The 17917-nt window shown below is 32.9% G+C and overlaps 1 protein-coding gene across 2 annotated transcripts; it reads right to left on the minus strand.

Moving 5' to 3' along the window:
- Positions 1-528: 528 nt before the first annotated feature.
- On the minus strand, positions 529-12983 carry LOC104786450 (importin beta-like SAD2). 2 transcript variants are annotated; one of them, XM_087449809.1, is made up of 27 exons: positions 12778-12983; positions 12456-12576; positions 11962-12165; positions 11776-11865; positions 11564-11665; positions 8441-8560; positions 8025-8160; positions 7849-7936; positions 7381-7530; positions 6805-6967; positions 6160-6344; positions 5902-6075; positions 5117-5262; positions 4894-5017; positions 4630-4810; positions 4211-4370; positions 4037-4078; positions 3830-3948; positions 3528-3726; positions 3095-3226; positions 2838-2941; positions 2305-2484; positions 2025-2164; positions 1803-1942; positions 1555-1721; positions 1331-1460; positions 529-1223 (listed from the first exon to the last, which is right to left on the minus strand). In XM_087449809.1, the coding sequence occupies exons 6-27, from the start codon at positions 8531-8533 to the stop codon at positions 1048-1050; spliced, it is 3129 nt and encodes a 1042-aa protein (XP_087305935.1). In that variant the 5' UTR covers positions 8534-8560; positions 11564-11665; positions 11776-11865; positions 11962-12165; positions 12456-12576; positions 12778-12983; the 3' UTR covers positions 529-1047. The 2 variants fall into 2 exon arrangements, with proteins under 2 accessions (XP_087305935.1, XP_010510174.2); XM_010511872.3 differs by having other exon boundaries at positions 11564-11673.
- Positions 12984-17917: the final 4934 nt, after the last annotated feature.

The raw sequence follows: 17917 nt of genomic DNA on the forward strand, positions 1-17917 counted from the left end.
CTACAATCTTTGTAGTTGCAAATGTCCATTACACGCAAGAGCTTCTGTATCCGAGATTCATCAGGATTTGTTCTTAGTTAGTGGTTTTGACTGGTAGAGTGCGTTCTTTACGTCTGGCTGGTTTGTCTTTAGAAGGCCTGCAAGCTGATGAGTGACCTTCATCTTCAGTGAGTGTAGAGTGTAGACCACATGAGAGAAGTCTAAAATAACAAATATAACGAAGATACTTCTAAGAATTATATTTTTTAGCTTTCATTCGCCGTTTCAGTTTTTTCTTATATTTTGTTGTTGTAATCATCTCGTTCGTCTCAAGTTATTCAGAAACAACAATAGGGAGAATCTTACTAAGAAGCTGCAAATCTATGTTGTTAATACGTCCAAGGCTCCGAGTCATCATCATATCTACCAGAGTAGAAAAAGCGAGTGGGAATTTACGAAATTTTATTTAATCGATAATTTTTTTCAAATATATTCTTACTAAAATGGTAATAATAATTTTATGAATACTAAAGAAAGTGACTAGCAAAATGATGGATAATAATTATCACTTTATGAAAGAATGGTCATACAACCTGATGAGTGACCTTGCTGATCTCTCTGTGAGATGACAAAAATTCAATATAGCTTTTCCTAAAAAAATCTAACACATCCCAAAGACACAACACTTAACATAAAGAGTACATGGCCAAAAAAAGAAAAGATAAAAGAGTACACAAAATCCGCCCACCCTCCCAAAAAAAAAAAAAACTCCTTTTCTTCATGAATACAACCAATCCAAAAGAAAGACACAACACCGCCCTCATGGGAGGAGAAGAAGTTTCTACACACCTTTCTTTAAACCACCAGAGACTCCATCCTCATCAACCGCAACCACACGGTTTAACAAGGTTCTAGAGATGATGCCTTCTGCTAAAATTCACAAAATCTGCTTCTTCATTTGTATAACCTGGAAGCAAGCCACTATTGCAAATAATAATGTACGACAATCTCTCACCAAAATGACACCACCTGTGTATCAGACACTGACTTTGAAGCACAACATAAACATCACTGAGCAGCAACAGGAGTAGAAGCAGCTTGAGCTAACTTCTTTTGCTTCTCCTTCTCAATCTCCACTCTTCTCACCTCCGCATGCTGTGCTACTCCGTTCGCAATCGCCTGGTAAGTGAAGTCCAGAGACTGGTTAAGGTTCTGAAATCTCTGCGCATCTGATGCCTGCATAACTGTACAATGGATAAACGTGATTGTTAAGCAATATGTACGCCAGAGAAAATAAAGCTCCATAAAGTATTGGGTGGTCAAGACTGGTGAGGATTGTATATAGTGGTACCTCTGATTGCATCGACAAAGAATACAAAGGCATCAACGTCATCGATGGGTGACTGAAATTCGTCGTCATCACTAAAGTCATCATCAGAATCGTCGTCGTCATCATCATCATCATAGCGGAAGATCTTTGCCTATGAAACAGATAAAAGAATTGGAAAACAGTCAATTCTAGCAAACAAAAGCATATGCTTTACTGAAGCAAGTCGATACAAACACTTGACAAACCTGTGCAGCTAACTTCTGCAGCTTCACGCTTTGTGCTTCATCTCCATCCTCTGCATCATCCATCCCCATCTCCCCATCAGACCCATCATCATCATCATCTTCGTCATCATCACTCTCGAGACCATTCATTTCTTCCTCATAATCCACTTCTGTCTCCTTTTCTGCTTCTGCGAGGAGGATTCGAAAAGGAATAAATGTAAATATTACCATGCCAAGTGACGAGAAAATGGATCATGAGCAGGACATACCAGCTAGCTGATTCTTATATGCAACTAGAAGATCAAGTGTTGCTCTGAAAACACGCTGCAGTGCTTCATCGGGTAATTGACCACCCGGGAGAGCAAGTAATGAAGTCAAACCCAAACAGCAAACTTTTTTAGCATGTTCCCTGGTACGAACAACAGAATGTCCAACCATTACAATTATGAGCTAACATGAGCACGATATGTCAAAAGAAGGATCAACAGTACCTTTTGAAGTTTGCTGGCAGGCCACTTTTTCTCTTTTGCTGCAACATCTGGAACCAAAGATCAAAGACTTTGGAAATAAGTCCTGTGTTATGCAATACACCAAGCGTCAAACCTGGATTGTAGTAAAGCATATTTGCCACCTGCGAATAGAAATCAAGATTGTCAACTCATCATTGTATCATCACACAACAACAGAATCAGTTCAATACGAGCAACTTGATTCATATAGTGACATAAATAAATATACTACTGGTATGTAGAAATCGACCATAATTCTTACCACTTGTATAAGAAGAGATTTTACATATGAAGTCTCAGCTCGTTGTAACCGATCAATAGTGAGTCGCAGATATGGTTCAATCCACTGATCCACCTGCCCTTTGCAATGCTGGAAAACAACTTCAATAAGCTTTGGAGCAGACTCAATATCACTGTCTTCTATGTTTCTGTCGGTCATAAGCTGTAGAAGTGGAAACGTGAGACATATATTAGCTATGAAAGGTAACAAATGCGCTAATGTTGTGCAGACAGACGAGAACTGCGCTTGTGCAGAGAAAGAGATGCTTATATATGTTTTGGCAGCAAGAAATGTACAATATGTTATTTCTCCTGTTTACACAATAAACAAGAGGCCAACAACTTTCTACAACGATAGGCACGGAAAATGAACTCAGAAATTCTGGTAAACGATAAAGGAAGATTCTATGCTTCATGATATGTGCCGATGTGCGAGAATCCCAACAGTTCATTATAACAATGAACAAGCACATACATATAATTGGAGTCACTAGTACTATCAGAAGGTATACTCACAGTTGAAAGGACATTATATAGATTTTGCTGATAGTCGGGCTCCTTGCAAGTGAGAAAATGAGCCGTTCCCCTTGATATAAAGTTGTCTATCGGAACCAAAATATCTGAATTTTCAAAGAGTAACTTAAGTGAGTGTAACGAAAAAAATGAATGACATGGTACATGGAAGTGCTACAGTCATAGAGTCAACTGTAAAAATTAGAATGTAAAAAATTTGGGGGCTGTAGAAAAGAAAGCAGATGTGAGAGAAACTATACTTGGAAAGAAATCAATTGCCCAATCAACTAATGCTTCCATCATTAAAGGCCAGAGACTCCATATATCCAAGGAAATGGTAGGTGAATAAAAGGTCATGTATGATGCAATCTCCAAAACTTCTTCAAAAACCTCTGTTATAGCAAGTAGGATGAGAACATAAATACTTCAGTGTCAATTATTATATAGCTGGAAAAGAAAATGAATAATTTTGAGATCATGATGCTACGAAACAACAAAACGCTGACAAAAAAAATAATGGATATGTAATTCCCAACAAAAAAAACCTACTAATAGAATGAACCTAAATGGCTAACACATCAGTCGAAAAGTACATCATCTGGACCCAACTATAACTTAATTATGTTCAGACTCCACAAACTATAGCCCAAGCTAAATGAGAAACTCAAGATGTATTTCTAGACATCAGTATACCTTGGCCATCAGTGGTCAACATTTTCTGCATTATTGGAAGTATAGTTGGTTCTATCTCAACAAACAGCTGCGGAAGACTGCTAACAGATTCAAGGATTGTACTTATGGCACGCAAACAACCAACTGCAGCTAAAGCTCCCATGTCATCCGAGTCATCATTGGTTTCTGACGTGTTTAGACATCTCCAAAATGCAGCCGCCTGAATGAAAGGAAAGGAAGATTTACATATACATAGCCAAGTTTTCTTACCAGATTTTCTAGACATCAACAAAACTAGACTCATAGAGAACAGAATTTCTTACCAGATTTTGACATAATCCAAAAGCAAAAGGAGCCATCTCTTCGCCAAACTTATCTACAATGGTCTCCAAAGTAAAGACAAGGTCCTCATTCTCTACCTCATTCATGAGTTTGAAGAATTCTGATGGAAGCAGGATCACAAAAATTTAAATCATTAGTTTACTTCAACAATACTGACCATCAAGTGTTCATATAGAAGGGTAACCTACCATCAAGTAACTGAGGAAGGATTGGACGAATCTCATTTAAATCTGCATATGACCAGAAAAATTTAAATTAGCCACCACACAAACCCAGTACACAATCAAGAAGCCAACATGCACAGATAAACAAGTGAAAACACATTCATACAACATAGAAATGGGTAGGAGAAAATCACATACCCTTACACGCCTCAACAAATGAACGTAATGCAAAAACTGAATCAACACGAACAGGGAGGTCAGGATCGCGCAGTCCAGAAACAACACTGTGCAATGCTTTACGAAAGTTGTTCTGATCTGAAAAATTGATATGTGCATATTGTCCAGCTACCCATGCGGCCTACATTAAAAAAAAAAACCCGTCAAACAGATCAAAGGGGATCTCAAAGAGTATGACATATAATACTGGGCAACAAGAGGAAGTTTATACTATACTATAGATAGCATTGCAGCAGTAGACTAAGCAATGATGCTTAGAATTCTCGGATAAATTGAAGTACAACAGACGTCGTGGAAAGGCAAAACAAAATCATCATTCTGGTAAGCTGGTAAAAATGGATTATTGAGATATCCACAACACAGTTTAAAGCCAAATATACCTTTGCTCTAAGATGTCCAACAGGACTACTGAACTCGGGAAAAATATGTTGCACCAACATACGCTCTAGTTCAGATTTGTAGGGATCAGTTTGCTTCAATTTGTCACAAAGAGCTCCAACAGCAAGCATCGCACCATCTTTTTGGCGATACGGCTTACGTTCAGCAGGAGCTTCGTCATAACTACACACAGTGTACAAACTCAAGTTGTCAATAAAACACAACTGATAGACCAAGTGCCACGCAGAAGAGCTCAAATGTAATACCTCCTGAAGATCCCAACGACAAACTGAACAAATTTCGGAAGGTTCGCTTTCCCACGCTTTCGAACCAACTCATTTACAAAATCCATGGACGCTGTTCGCGGACTGTACAAGTCTTCAATGATATCTGGGTAAGCCCATTAAAAATGATGTATTTAATAACATTTTTGATGATGAGTTTAGGAATTAAGACTTTTTAAGAAATTGAGTATGATGTAGCACTTACTGTAACCTTTCCTCACATATTCATGTGGGTCTTCCTCCCAAAGCTTTTGATCATTATCATTAAAGCACATTAGCGGGAAAACAATCTCAAAAAGCAGAACATCCAGCCGAGGCAGCAGCATTTTGTACATGCTTTTCTTCGAAATGCTGCAGATACAATGAAATAGTTTCAACAAATAAATAATTTTTCTTTGACGAGAAAGACCACATATGCCAAATCTGTAAATATCCCAAGTTCAGAAAGTTATATTGCATGCCTAAGATATATTAGCTTGTCATTAGAAATCGCATCATGAAATTTAAACCATTTCAGAAAGTATATGCAGCGAGTTAAGAGAACAAAGCTCCCAAGATTAGATAGAAGACATTCGAAACTCATCAAGAATTCACTTTTTGAAGAAGAGCATGAAAACACAAATAGTGAATCCTACCTGGCTAAGGTTCTCATTATATCCTCAAACATTACTAAGACATAAACTAAGGAACTAAAAACCACAATTTTCCCCAGTGGGGCATATTCTTATATGTCTACACAGCAGTAGTTTATGCTACAGGGGAGGTGGTAAAAAAAATATCTAAACACATGATCAATGCAGTAGAGTAAAATTACAAAAGCATATAGACCTCTAAAAGTGTTGTAGTTAATTTCAAGAACTTATAATTCAGAGACCAAAAAATTATATAGTGCCAGGCAAATGAGGATATTATAAGTTCGCCAAGTGGGGATACTGAATGTGTGCCTGTACGTAAGTGAAACTAATGTCGACAAGGGATTGTAACACAAACCTGTTGCTTAAGTACTGCAGGAGAAGATTGGTAACTCTGTCAGGAAGATAGCCTCCAATGCGAATTGTATTCAAGAAATTTAGGTGCCCTTCCAAAATTCTGCCTGCATAATTCTTCTGAAACGATTGGGCGAAAGGTTTGTTTTCTGGATTATGTAGACTTGGATCTCCAAACCTATCAATGAGTGTTCACAAAAAAATCAATAAACCTTCCAAGCGTACTTTCTTGTTTTTTAAAAAAATAACATCAGATACATACCGACTATAGAGCCTGTTCAATATGTGCACTGTCCACTTCTTGACCTTCCACCAGCCCCAAGATTTTCTAAGTTCTGGATCCAAAGGTTGGCCTTCAACTGGAACAGGACGCTCCGAAACACTCAAGAACAGAACCATCCAGGCATTGAATACGTTTAGATCATATAATTGCCTTGGTAGCTCCAACTGCCCACAGAGAACAGTAAGAAATTATCATCTGGTGATTCTTTTTGAATTTTAACATAGTTAAGATCACGAAAACCATAAATTATCATGAAGAAAAAAAAGAACAGGGAGGTGTTCAGGAATACGCTCCCCAACACATGAGCCAGTCTTTTATTTATATATTGAAGTCTTTCTAAACCAAAGAATAGAACAAAGATGGCAATTGCCAATATGATAAGATATTAAACAATACCACTAATGATCTCAAATATAAGAAAATGGAGACAGAGGGATCACAGGTGAAGTTGGAACCACCTACCTCAGAGTCCTTGTCCCAAGCTTTTCACTTTAATACAACAAATAATACACAAAACAGTTCGACTGGTTTGAATTATGTACTAAGGATATGCATAATAGGTTAAGAAGGATAAAAGGTGAAATTCTGCAGAGGCACATGTAACTGATCTCCCTAGCAACTTACATATATGGATGACCAAAATATTTTGCATATCAACTTCATAAGTTCTGCTATCTCCAGAGAGGGGTTTGGTATCTGGATAAGCCCATTAAAAATAGTCAAAAGTTGAGGAAATGTCTCCTCCACGATGCGGGAAACAGGTGTCCTCTCCTCATCTGACTTGAACCTAGAAAACAAAATCATGAAACATCATCAACGCGAAGGACTACTTATATGTAAACAATGAGATTGCCATCCAGAATAGCTGCTTCTTTACATGTAAAGAGCAACTTGCATTTCTAGCTGGAAGTCGTAAAAAAAATTGACAGGACATCATGAATTGACAGAGCCATGAACACCATTGTATTCTAATAAAACGTTTTAAACACTCTCATAGCTTCTGCCTAACACTTCTTTCCCTTCTCTCATTTTTTATTCAACTCAGGAGTGGTTACCAACTAAATTTATTAGTCACACTACTATTGCCACCGCAGACAATCATGAAGATGTCTCAATAAATTATATCAATAATTTAACTAACAAACCTTATAAATCATATAGACCGGCATAGGAAAATGAATTGGAAAGTGATGAACTTACTCATATTTTCTAGAGAGTATCCGCAACACAAACAAAGCCCCATAAATTTGTTGATTTTGCAAGTTGAACTTCACCCAATCCAGAAGACGTGGCCATTGTTCTGGGTAGTCAGCATAAATGATTGTCTTGAGGCTCTCTCCAAGTTGTGATCTGGATACCAAAATTAGAAAAAGAAACAAATTATGGTTGTTGTTGAGGCTTATAGAAGATATTGTCGGGACCAAGGTAATGAGAAAAAAAGGCAAACTTCAGAAAAAAAAATCATCGTCTATCTGCCGTTTTTTAATATCTAGCATCTAAGGATAATGCAGAGGCACATTCAAAGATGCATATATAAAAGTGAGGACTAGAATCAGACAAGATGATTAGCAATTTGAAGGCATGATTAGCCGTACATGTTACACATATTTCATAAAATAGCTAAAAATCAGACCACGTCAGAGTTCAAAAGCTATCAGGGAAATTTACCTGAGTAAGGTTGGAACTTGGGTGACATAGACGAGAATATTGTCTCTCACCAATTCTTTGTCACTTTGCAATATCTTTTGTTGCTCTCCTGAGCCATCAAAAATAAGCAAAAATTAATCTAAAATCTTCCAAAAGTTAAAGCCGGGGACAAGATAATCACAAGTGCAAATTATTACCAGAATCCTCAGGTGACCAGTTCTTAGCAATGAAATTTTTGAACTGAATACTAGCAATTTGACGCACTGCCATGTCACAATTTCCATCCACGGCTATCTGCAACAACCTCACCAAATGCTGAGGCGTGTTTTGCAACTGCAACACAGAGAATAACAAGAAAACACAGGCATTATCAGAACTGCAGAACTCAATCCCAACTACAACAAAATCTGAATTAAATCAAATTAAAGATTTGTCAAAAAAATAATCGGATCCTTTGAAATATCTTGGGTTAAACATGAACTCACAGCTCAAAACTTCAAGATAAAATTAACAAAATAATCTCATACATCTCAGGGACGAATCAAACACGCGAAGAATATCAAAAAAAAAAAAAAAAACAGCCCGAAGAGAATTCAAGTGAAAAATGAGAAACCTGATTGAGCTGCTGCTCGGAAGCTTTGCGTTCATCGGGAACAGGACTGCAAACGGCGGCGCGAAGGATCAAAGCGAGGCTAGGCAGATCCATCCTCCGTGGAGTTCGAAAACCAGGACACTAAACACAGAGTAATGACGACGATCAGAGGAAGTGGCGGATTCGATTGAAAATTTCCAGAGTTCGAAAGCCCTGGATAAGAGCTGAATTTGAGTAAAGGGGGGAGGAGATTCTCAGAAGAGCATGATAGGGTTTTAGAGCGACAAGAATGGCGGAGAAGAAGGAGAAGAAGGAGAAGAAGATTTTTGAGAGTTGGGCGAGTGTGGAGAGAGGAGAGGGACAAAAAAATGTAGCTGGACGATATAGGAGTGAGTATTTAAATAAATCCCTAGGGTTGTTTAACTAACCAACCAATTTCGATTTTTTGGTCCTATTTTTTCCGGTTTAAGTCGTACCGGGTCTTCTCTTACTTGAGTGACGTGTTTACTACTTTTATAGGAAGAAAGATGAAAGAATAAAGGATAAAAAGTTTTCAGGTGAGTTTTGCCAGAATATTAAATAAAAATTGTAAATTTATGTGTCTGAAAATGTTATTTTTATTTTTTCCTTTATTTATCTGATGAATTTAGTTAAAATACCAACTAATAAAAGTGTTCTTTCTTTTCCTTTAATGATATTTTATTATTATACTATTTGTTCCAGTCCTATGTCCAGATAAGAAAGGTGAAAATCATTGAAAGTGTGGTTGGTTGGTGTATTTGACGAAAATTTTAAATTGTTAATTCGATAATATTTATGTCCAAGGAAGATATATGGATGTAATCATTGTAAACGATGATGAGTTTCAATGTTAACTAGATGACATGATCCAACAATTGTGTGACCATGGTCCATATATAGTCCATAACTCCATATATATTCATATTCATCTATTAGTAAAACACAAAAGCAATAGCAAATACGTTGTGATATACTCATATAAAAGAGGACGTATATAGTATATTTGGGACAAAATCAAATCATATCAACCATAAAAGAAAAAATCCATATATTTGGGACAAAATCAAATCATATCAACCATAAAAAGAAAAATCCATCAACATATAATGGTGTAATTTGTTGGGTGCCTAAAGAACTACAATGATATGAAGAACTTTGGACTTTGACAATAAAGTGATCATCTGAAAAGTCTAAATGATATGAAGAACTTTGGACTTTGGAGGTAGGTTACACAACAAAACTTATGAAGGCAAGTATTTTACTCTTACTAGCTATCTCGTTCAATATTTGCCTATATATAGAATGTATAACATCTTTATGCGGATCAATATATATAGAGCACTAGCTAGCGAGCATTGGATGCCACTGCCTAAGAATTCAACCATATTGTTGATACACCCTTACACATCAATATATGACCCAACGCAAAAGTTATTGGGACGTACTATATATATAGACTATAGTTGTCAGTAGTGAGTGACACTTTTCGTCAGGAATTGAAAGTATATAGTATATACTAAAGTCGATCAGCTATTGTTCTATAGTTAAGTGAGATTTCTCCAACCACTCGTATATTCAGTTTATGATTAAAATGTAAAATTTATTAAGTGCAGCGTTTGTTATATTAAGTGCAGCGTTTGTTATATTAAAATTCATTTTTTTTTGAATAAAATGTAAAATTTATTCAGAAGAACTTTGTTATATTAAGTGCAGCATTTGTTAAATATAATCAACATATTTCAGCTGTTAAAAAACTAGTGTCTTAGCTAGGAGGATATCATGTGGTAAGCCACATCACCATGCAGCCTTGAAATTTCCCGTTCCCCAGTTTTTGGATTAAAAGTATCTGGTTCCGAACTTGCTAATTAATCTAGTCGCGGGACCAGTTGATCTGAGGGAATAAGTGTGTCTCCATAGTCGTCTGTTGTTTCTTTCCACCCACAGAAAGTGGATGGTAAGCTGAAAAAGTGAAAAATGTACCTGAGTAGGAAGAGTCGTTCCTGTCCCAAAGACAATGGGGCTAAGACACGCTTTTGACATCAACCCATAGTTTGACTAAACTTTTCTCTCATTTGAAAATGTCTATTTGATATGATCGACTATGCTATCTATTTATCCATGTCTATAAGACTATAACATACAACATAATAAGTTATAAATCACATATATATATATATATATATAAATTATCGAGTTGCATAATATTTGTTCTAATTAAAAATGTCATAAAATTTTCTAAAAATTCTCCCCATTGGTTCTCTCACAGTCTCACTTGTGTATTATCTTCATTACTAGTGTCATGGCCCGTGCGTTGCACGACCTAATTAAACATGGTGAATTTTAACATAAAAAATAAATAATATTTTTTTGTCTTTCTTCTTTTTTTTTCATTTTTTTTTGTCGGCAACAATTTTTTTGTCTTCTTTCATCAAACAATCATCTTTATCTTCTAATATGATTCTCAGTCTCATCGGCGCCGACCCAGTACCGGCTTAAACATATTACATGCCCTTGGGCAAACTAAAAAAAAAATACCCCTTAAACTATAGAAAAACTTACTCATTTTTTTTAGGTCTTTTTGGTTCATATAATTTTTTTTTGTGCCCCTTTCTAACTTATAATTTTTTTTTTGTCTCTTTCTAGCTTACAAAGTTTTTTTGTGTGCTTCTTTAACTTACAATTTTTTTTTGTGCCCCTTTCTAGCTTACAAAATTATTTTTTGTGCTTTTTTAACTTACAAATTTTTTTTATGCCATTTTTCTTATACGTATATGCCTCTTAAATTTATGTACCCAGAGCGGTCGCACTGCCCGCCCTCCTAGTTAAGTCGGCACTGCGCCGACCGACCTCATGCTCTCCATCTCCAACAGAGTTAAATCATCCACCGAGTGTTTAAATTTCAGCAAAGGTGTTATTAAAACCTAAATCAATTCAGCTCATTCACATAATCAAACCAAATAATGAACACATCCATGTTGGATACTAAGTTGGGGATTATCAGTAACCACTTTAGGTTCACAAATTGGAAACTGGTTCTAAAGAAATGAAGCAGAATACTCATGATCTAAAAGACCAATTTCAACATAAAGATACATAAGAGAGAGGGTTTCAACGAAATGGAACCTTGCCAGTCACGCATTCCACAAGCTTAGATAGAGAAAAGCCTCTTCAATATCACACAAAATTGAACTTGCTCTGAGTTCTCCTTACCAGAAAACGGTAAAGCTACAAAACTTCAAAATAAATCTTATACTCACTAAGACTCACCCAATTAAAAGCCACTTTAAATAAGGGAAACAAAAACAAAGGAGAGAGATCGTTGCTGGATTTGTAACCTTGACAATAAGCTTAGGGTAGACATCATCTCACTTTGGAGCTGTCCTTTTGGTCTTTTTTCTATTACCTTCAGCGATCAAATCTATACCCTACAAACATGACCATTCAGTCTCAGAATCAAACCTTGTAAGCTTACATGTCAATCTCAAACCAAACTAAGAGAGATGAATCATTCACACTCTAACCCGAGGCTTAAATGTCAGAAGAAAACCTATCCACGTTCCAAATTTACTATACAACTACATAAATGACATAAAACACCCAAAATTCCTTGAAACTTCAGTAGCAAACTAAAGAACTTGTAGAAGAAACGAAGATTGGAATAAAGAGGAAGGGAGAAGTGTCATTGTGGTCCGGTGTTGTGGTGCTGGAACCGCCAACCATGTAAACTGAAAGATTTTGAAATAGAAAACACTTCAATAACAGACTACAAACACTTGGATAACAGACTAAATAAAATTGAAGTTATGAATCTGTTTTATATAATGCAAGTTCTTTATCAAACTTGTTCCGGTTGTTAAAATATAAACAGAGAATTTGAGAAGACATAGATATTGATTGATTAAGCAATGTTGAACAAAATATACCAGAAATCAGAGTTCGTAAATTGCAAGAAGAAGAGATATGTGATTGATGAAACCCTACAATCAGAACATGTAAGAACTTAAAAAAAATTTACCCGGAAAAGTTGGAGGAAACCAGAAATAGGAAAGGAAGAGATACTGAAGCTTTTGTATGAAATCATGTTGTGGGAATCGTGGTCGTGCGGGAGTCGAAGCAGTTGTTGAAGAGAAGTAATCCTTTTGTGTCGTAATTTTTATATAAGGAATACAAACAGAAGAAGAAAGCTATTAGAAACCTAAATCAATTTGATTGAATACAAACAGAATTACAGAAGAAGAAAGCTTTTAAAACCTATATCATAAGAAAATCGATTGAATACAAATAGAAGAAGAAGCTATTAAAACCCTAAATTCAGAATAGAGGTTTAGTTCTAGTACCCGATTAAAGGAAGCAGAAAGAGGGATGAGAAAAGGAAGAGATTGAGAGCTTTTGTATGAAATCAGCTTGTTGTTCCATAATTGAGCGAATTAAGGCGAAGTGGAGATCATGGGAGAAGAGGCGTAACAATTTTAATCTTTTGTGTTTTATTTTTTGTGTCGCAAAAGTAAAATAAATGTTTTTTTCTTTTAAAATGAAATTTGTTAAGCAAAAATTGTGAAAGATTATAATTTGGGACTTAAGACAGATGTCAGATAGAGAGAGTGGCAGTTAATTGAGAATTTACTTGTGACTTATAGAATAAGGATTCACTATACTTTTACGTTTCAGTTTAACGCATTTACCATCCCACAACCGACACTTTGTGAGACATTGAGCAATAGCAAGCCGTCAGTTGATCACCCAAAAATTGTAAGCACCTCATCCCAAAAATATTGTCGTGGGCGTCTCCTTCAAATCCAATATCCTTTCGTAGATACATTATAACATTTAACTAAATTGATGTTTGGTTTAGTGGTTTAATCTGCTTATCCGTAATTGAATTAGCATTTAACAAAAACATAAATTTTGGATGAACACCTTCAGTTTTGAAACCGTGGGGCGTGGGATATATCTGAAATTTTTGTATTAACAAATCCCCTATATATTAAAAGATAAGCATTCTTGAAGAAAAGCTGACGTGTCGTCGCCAAAGAGTTATGTGCTCAATTTATTACTTGCCCTTAATATTTTATAATATTAAATAAAACTGTCATTACTATTCAATTTATTTATATACACAATATTTTGTTCTTATAAATTCTACTAGATTCTGATCCGCACGTACGTGCGGGGTTGATTTTAAAAATTAAGTCTAAACCGTATCCCAATAGCCATCCCCTAGTATAATATTTTCTTTACCCGTAAAAACTCGTCCCTCTAAACCAAAATAGTAAATATCTCTAGTTGCTCAATAAATCATTTTGTCTCATTTATTAAATATATTTCAAGCTAAAATTAATTCTAATAATAAATAGTTTAACCATAAATACAATATGGTTTCAGAAAACTTAAATTTTAATAATTATGTCATATCTATTAAAAATTATTATAAGATTGTAATACTATATATTATCTAGATAATATATATAATTTGATGTTTTGTTTATTTTGAAAAATATAAATATATATAGTTATCCAAATTTTCAAATTCTCATTTGGTATTCAATCGGAAATAATTTAGAAAATGTATTTTAATTTATGAATTACCGTTCACCTCTCATACCCGTTAGTTGAAATAAATAGCTTTATGATATTTTTTGAATATATATTACTATATCGTCCCTCTTGTATTTCCTAAATTTTTTTGAAGTTATTATAAATCATATGGATGCATTTAATTTACTATGGCAATGTGTGGTATCTAATGGATTAGATAGGTTGGTACTTCTTTGGCTTCATCGATTTCTAATATTATGTATCACAAAGTTTTTATATTTCTAGTGGTTGTTTACATTTTTTTTTTGACAATTCCTGGTTTCGTCTAGTTTTTTCGCATCCTATTATGTTTCCATTGTACTTTTAACTTGAGACATTAATAAAGTAAAAACAATTATTTCCAAAATTTATGTTTTGTTCCCATTCTCGATTTTTTTTTTATCTCCAATTACGGTGTCCCAACCTTGACAAAAGATTTTAAGTATGCATGTTTGCTCTATATATAAAATCGATGAAGTGAAATTGATGAAAACAAATCACCTGAGTAAGTTCTTTCTAAATTCTTCACGATTAAAAAAAATTAAACGATAGTTTTCTGAAGATGTTTGGAACCATTGTAGTGTGAAGAGCATATATACACTTGTAACTTTTACTTAGAAGGTTATGACCACAATTAAAATATCCACCAGAAATTAGCTTATATTAAATTCTCTAAACATAAAGGTGTATTAACATAAATAAGAAGACAGTTCTGACTTCTCCTTATAAACAATTTATATAAAAATAACTTAAAAAAAAAAAAAATAGAACCAAAAATTAAAAAACATAAGAGAAACCATAAATGAATAAAAAAACAATATTTCTAACACCATAAATAAAAATATCAGATTAGAAAGTATTTGAAAAGAAAACAGATACAAATTAAGTGAAAACATCTATGAAATCTTTATACTTGTTTGTGAATGGATCAATAAATCGACTTGTGATCAAGTATTGACCCTGAAACAAAAACAAGAAGAATACGTGTAAGAGGTTAGTAGAATTTGGTAATATACATCTGAGAAAAAAAATTAATTGATTTACTTTTAACTTCCCACCTGAAATTAGAAGACAACACCATAAGCTTCTCCAACTATACTTTAAACCCTACATAAACACATCATAAATATTAGCTTATTTATTTAAATTATAACTGAGAATATATAATAATCATAAACTAAAAAGGAAAATAAATAGAACATCTAAACATATAACAATCTAAAAACTAAACAAAGAACAAATAAATTTTGACGACACAAAATAAGGTTTTTATAAAGAACCTCTCTGTTTTGGGTGATGGACTTTTTTCGAGTATTGAATTATTGTGAATTGACTTAATTATAGATACATAGTCAGTTATGTTATTCATAAGTTTGTCAAGTTTTGTTAAAAAACTAATCTTAAAATATCTATAAGATTTGATTGTTTTTAATGTTAATTGTGCAATCAAGGAATCTTTTATATACACGCTTCAAAATATGCTACATTGATCATATGTTAACTATCCAAAATTTAGGTGTAAAATATCAAATTGATCACTTATTAACCATATATTTACTTATAAGAAAGATATTCTAAAACGGGATTTTCCTAATCTTAACAATATAATTTCAATTGTGTTATACATTACATTAAATTCTGGTGTGCTAATTATGTGGGTAGATTTGTTTAGCTTTAATGGCATATGCAGTATATTATCGTTACAATAGATTTATTTCTATATATAGATTCTTTTTAAACAAATTTATTGGGCAAACTTAACACAATTAATACCTGTTTGGTTCCGATTTTGTGGCTATCTGTTTGGCTTCAAAAATTAGACTATTCTTATTCTTATTTGAGTGGCATTTCATGTAATAATCTTTTAATCTATGTCTACTTATTAAAAATGATTTCCTTTTAATAGTATAGATAACTGGTAAATATTATTCAAATATTAATAAATATTATCCCCTACATGTTTTCGAAATTATTTTCAAAACCTATGTATTATAATATAATAAAAAATTATAACATGATATGTAAAAAATATATATTCTAAGTGTTAACTCAAAATTATAATTTTGAATAATAGATATTAGAAAATCTTTAAAAACAATTTGACGGCATCTTAAATTTATTTTAAACTATAAAATATTTAAACATATGCAAATCCTAATTGTCAATTTTCCATATAGAAAATTTCTGATATATAAAACTAACGTATATTAAAGATTCCTTAATTTCAAAATTAACACCTTAATATTATTTCTTAAAGATTTCGAAGGACGGCTTTTATAGATTAAAAAAATATTATACCCCTTATGGAGTATGGCTACCGGGACGGGTTTGACCCGCTTAAGAATTTAGGTCATTCGTTTCGAGAAGTTTTAATCTTTTTGATGGTTTTTATCCGTTTCATAATTTACAAGTTTTATACAATTCTGATTACTCACTAATTTGGTAAATGTTAGATTCGGGTATGTTGTTTTGTGAATCTTAATTTTATGCTGAAACTCTTATTATTTCAAAAATCACAAACTGAATGAAACCAAACTAATATAAGTTTGAACTTTAAATGATTTAACAAATAATTATATCTATAAATGTAACTCTATGTGTACATAATATATTACAAATCTTATAGTAAACCTAGTACTATCTATAAAGAAGGATGTATCTATATATACATTTTTGGAGACATTTAGCAAATAAATCATGAAGTTGGAACCTATTTACAATCATGCCATTGACATTAAATAATTAATTTAATAAATTAATTAATTCTATTTATATTTGATTTTTTTAATAAAACTTATGTGTTTTAAAAGGTAACAAACATAATTGCAAATGTATACAGATCTTATTTCCTTATTTTTATACGAATGTGAATGAAGAGGTTCACTTATAAGTATTGTTTTTTACTTGATAAGAATTTGAAAAATTGATTTAATAAAAAGTGACTTTTAGCCTCACATACTGTATTTTACTTTCACAGGTTTCGTATGATGAGGTTTTGCGGGTTAAAAATATTTGAACATATTGGATGATCCGCCTAGCATGGTGGGTTTGGACTACATAACCAGCACTAAAACTATTAATTTATTTCATAATTCATATACTATAGATTTGTAGTCATAATTTAAAAAATTAACTTATCAATTATTTAGTATATGAACTACAAAATATTACACATACGACAACATATTCTTAATATTCCAAAAAAAAAATTGTATACATATAAAAATATACACTAACATACCATATAAGCATATACTTCTGTTTAATTATAAAAAAACAAAACTAAGTGTTTTAAAATTTTATATTCTATCTAATAAAAAATTTAATGTAATTAGGTTCTAAATTGTATAAAACGTAAAAAGAAGAAAAAACATTTGAAACAAAATTATAAATTAATTAAATAAAAGTTAATTAATTAGAAATTTAAAAACTAAATAAATTTAAAATTATTATTTAAAATATAATAATTTTTAGTTTAGTCTCGCGGTGTACCGCGGGTGAAAACCTAGTAGTTACAATAATTCCACAACTAAAACCGAAAAAGAAATAAATTTATATCACGTTAACTTACAAAACTATGTAGAATTTGTTTCCTATTGGCCTATGTATTTAATAAAAAATAAGATAGATTACATATATTGAATGAATGGTTTTAAATGTTATTTTTTGACATCAAAATGTTTAGTTATTTTTTTGACATCTTTTTTTTTTTTGGATCAAATGACATCTTTTTCTAACATGGAAATATTAACCTTATTTTAATCAAATTATCCATACTTTGTTTGTTTTTTCACTTTTAATTTCTTCCTTTTTAATATTGTGCGGATCAAAAAATAAGAATAAATTTATATCACATACTAATAACTATATAAAAATAATTAGATTTTATTTACATCTTTTTGT

The sequence above is a fragment of the Camelina sativa genome, chromosome 5 (assembly GCF_030686135.1).
Source record: "Camelina sativa cultivar CO46 ecotype springtype chromosome 5, ASM3068613v1".
NCBI lineage: Eukaryota > Viridiplantae > Streptophyta > Magnoliopsida > Brassicales > Brassicaceae > Camelina > Camelina sativa.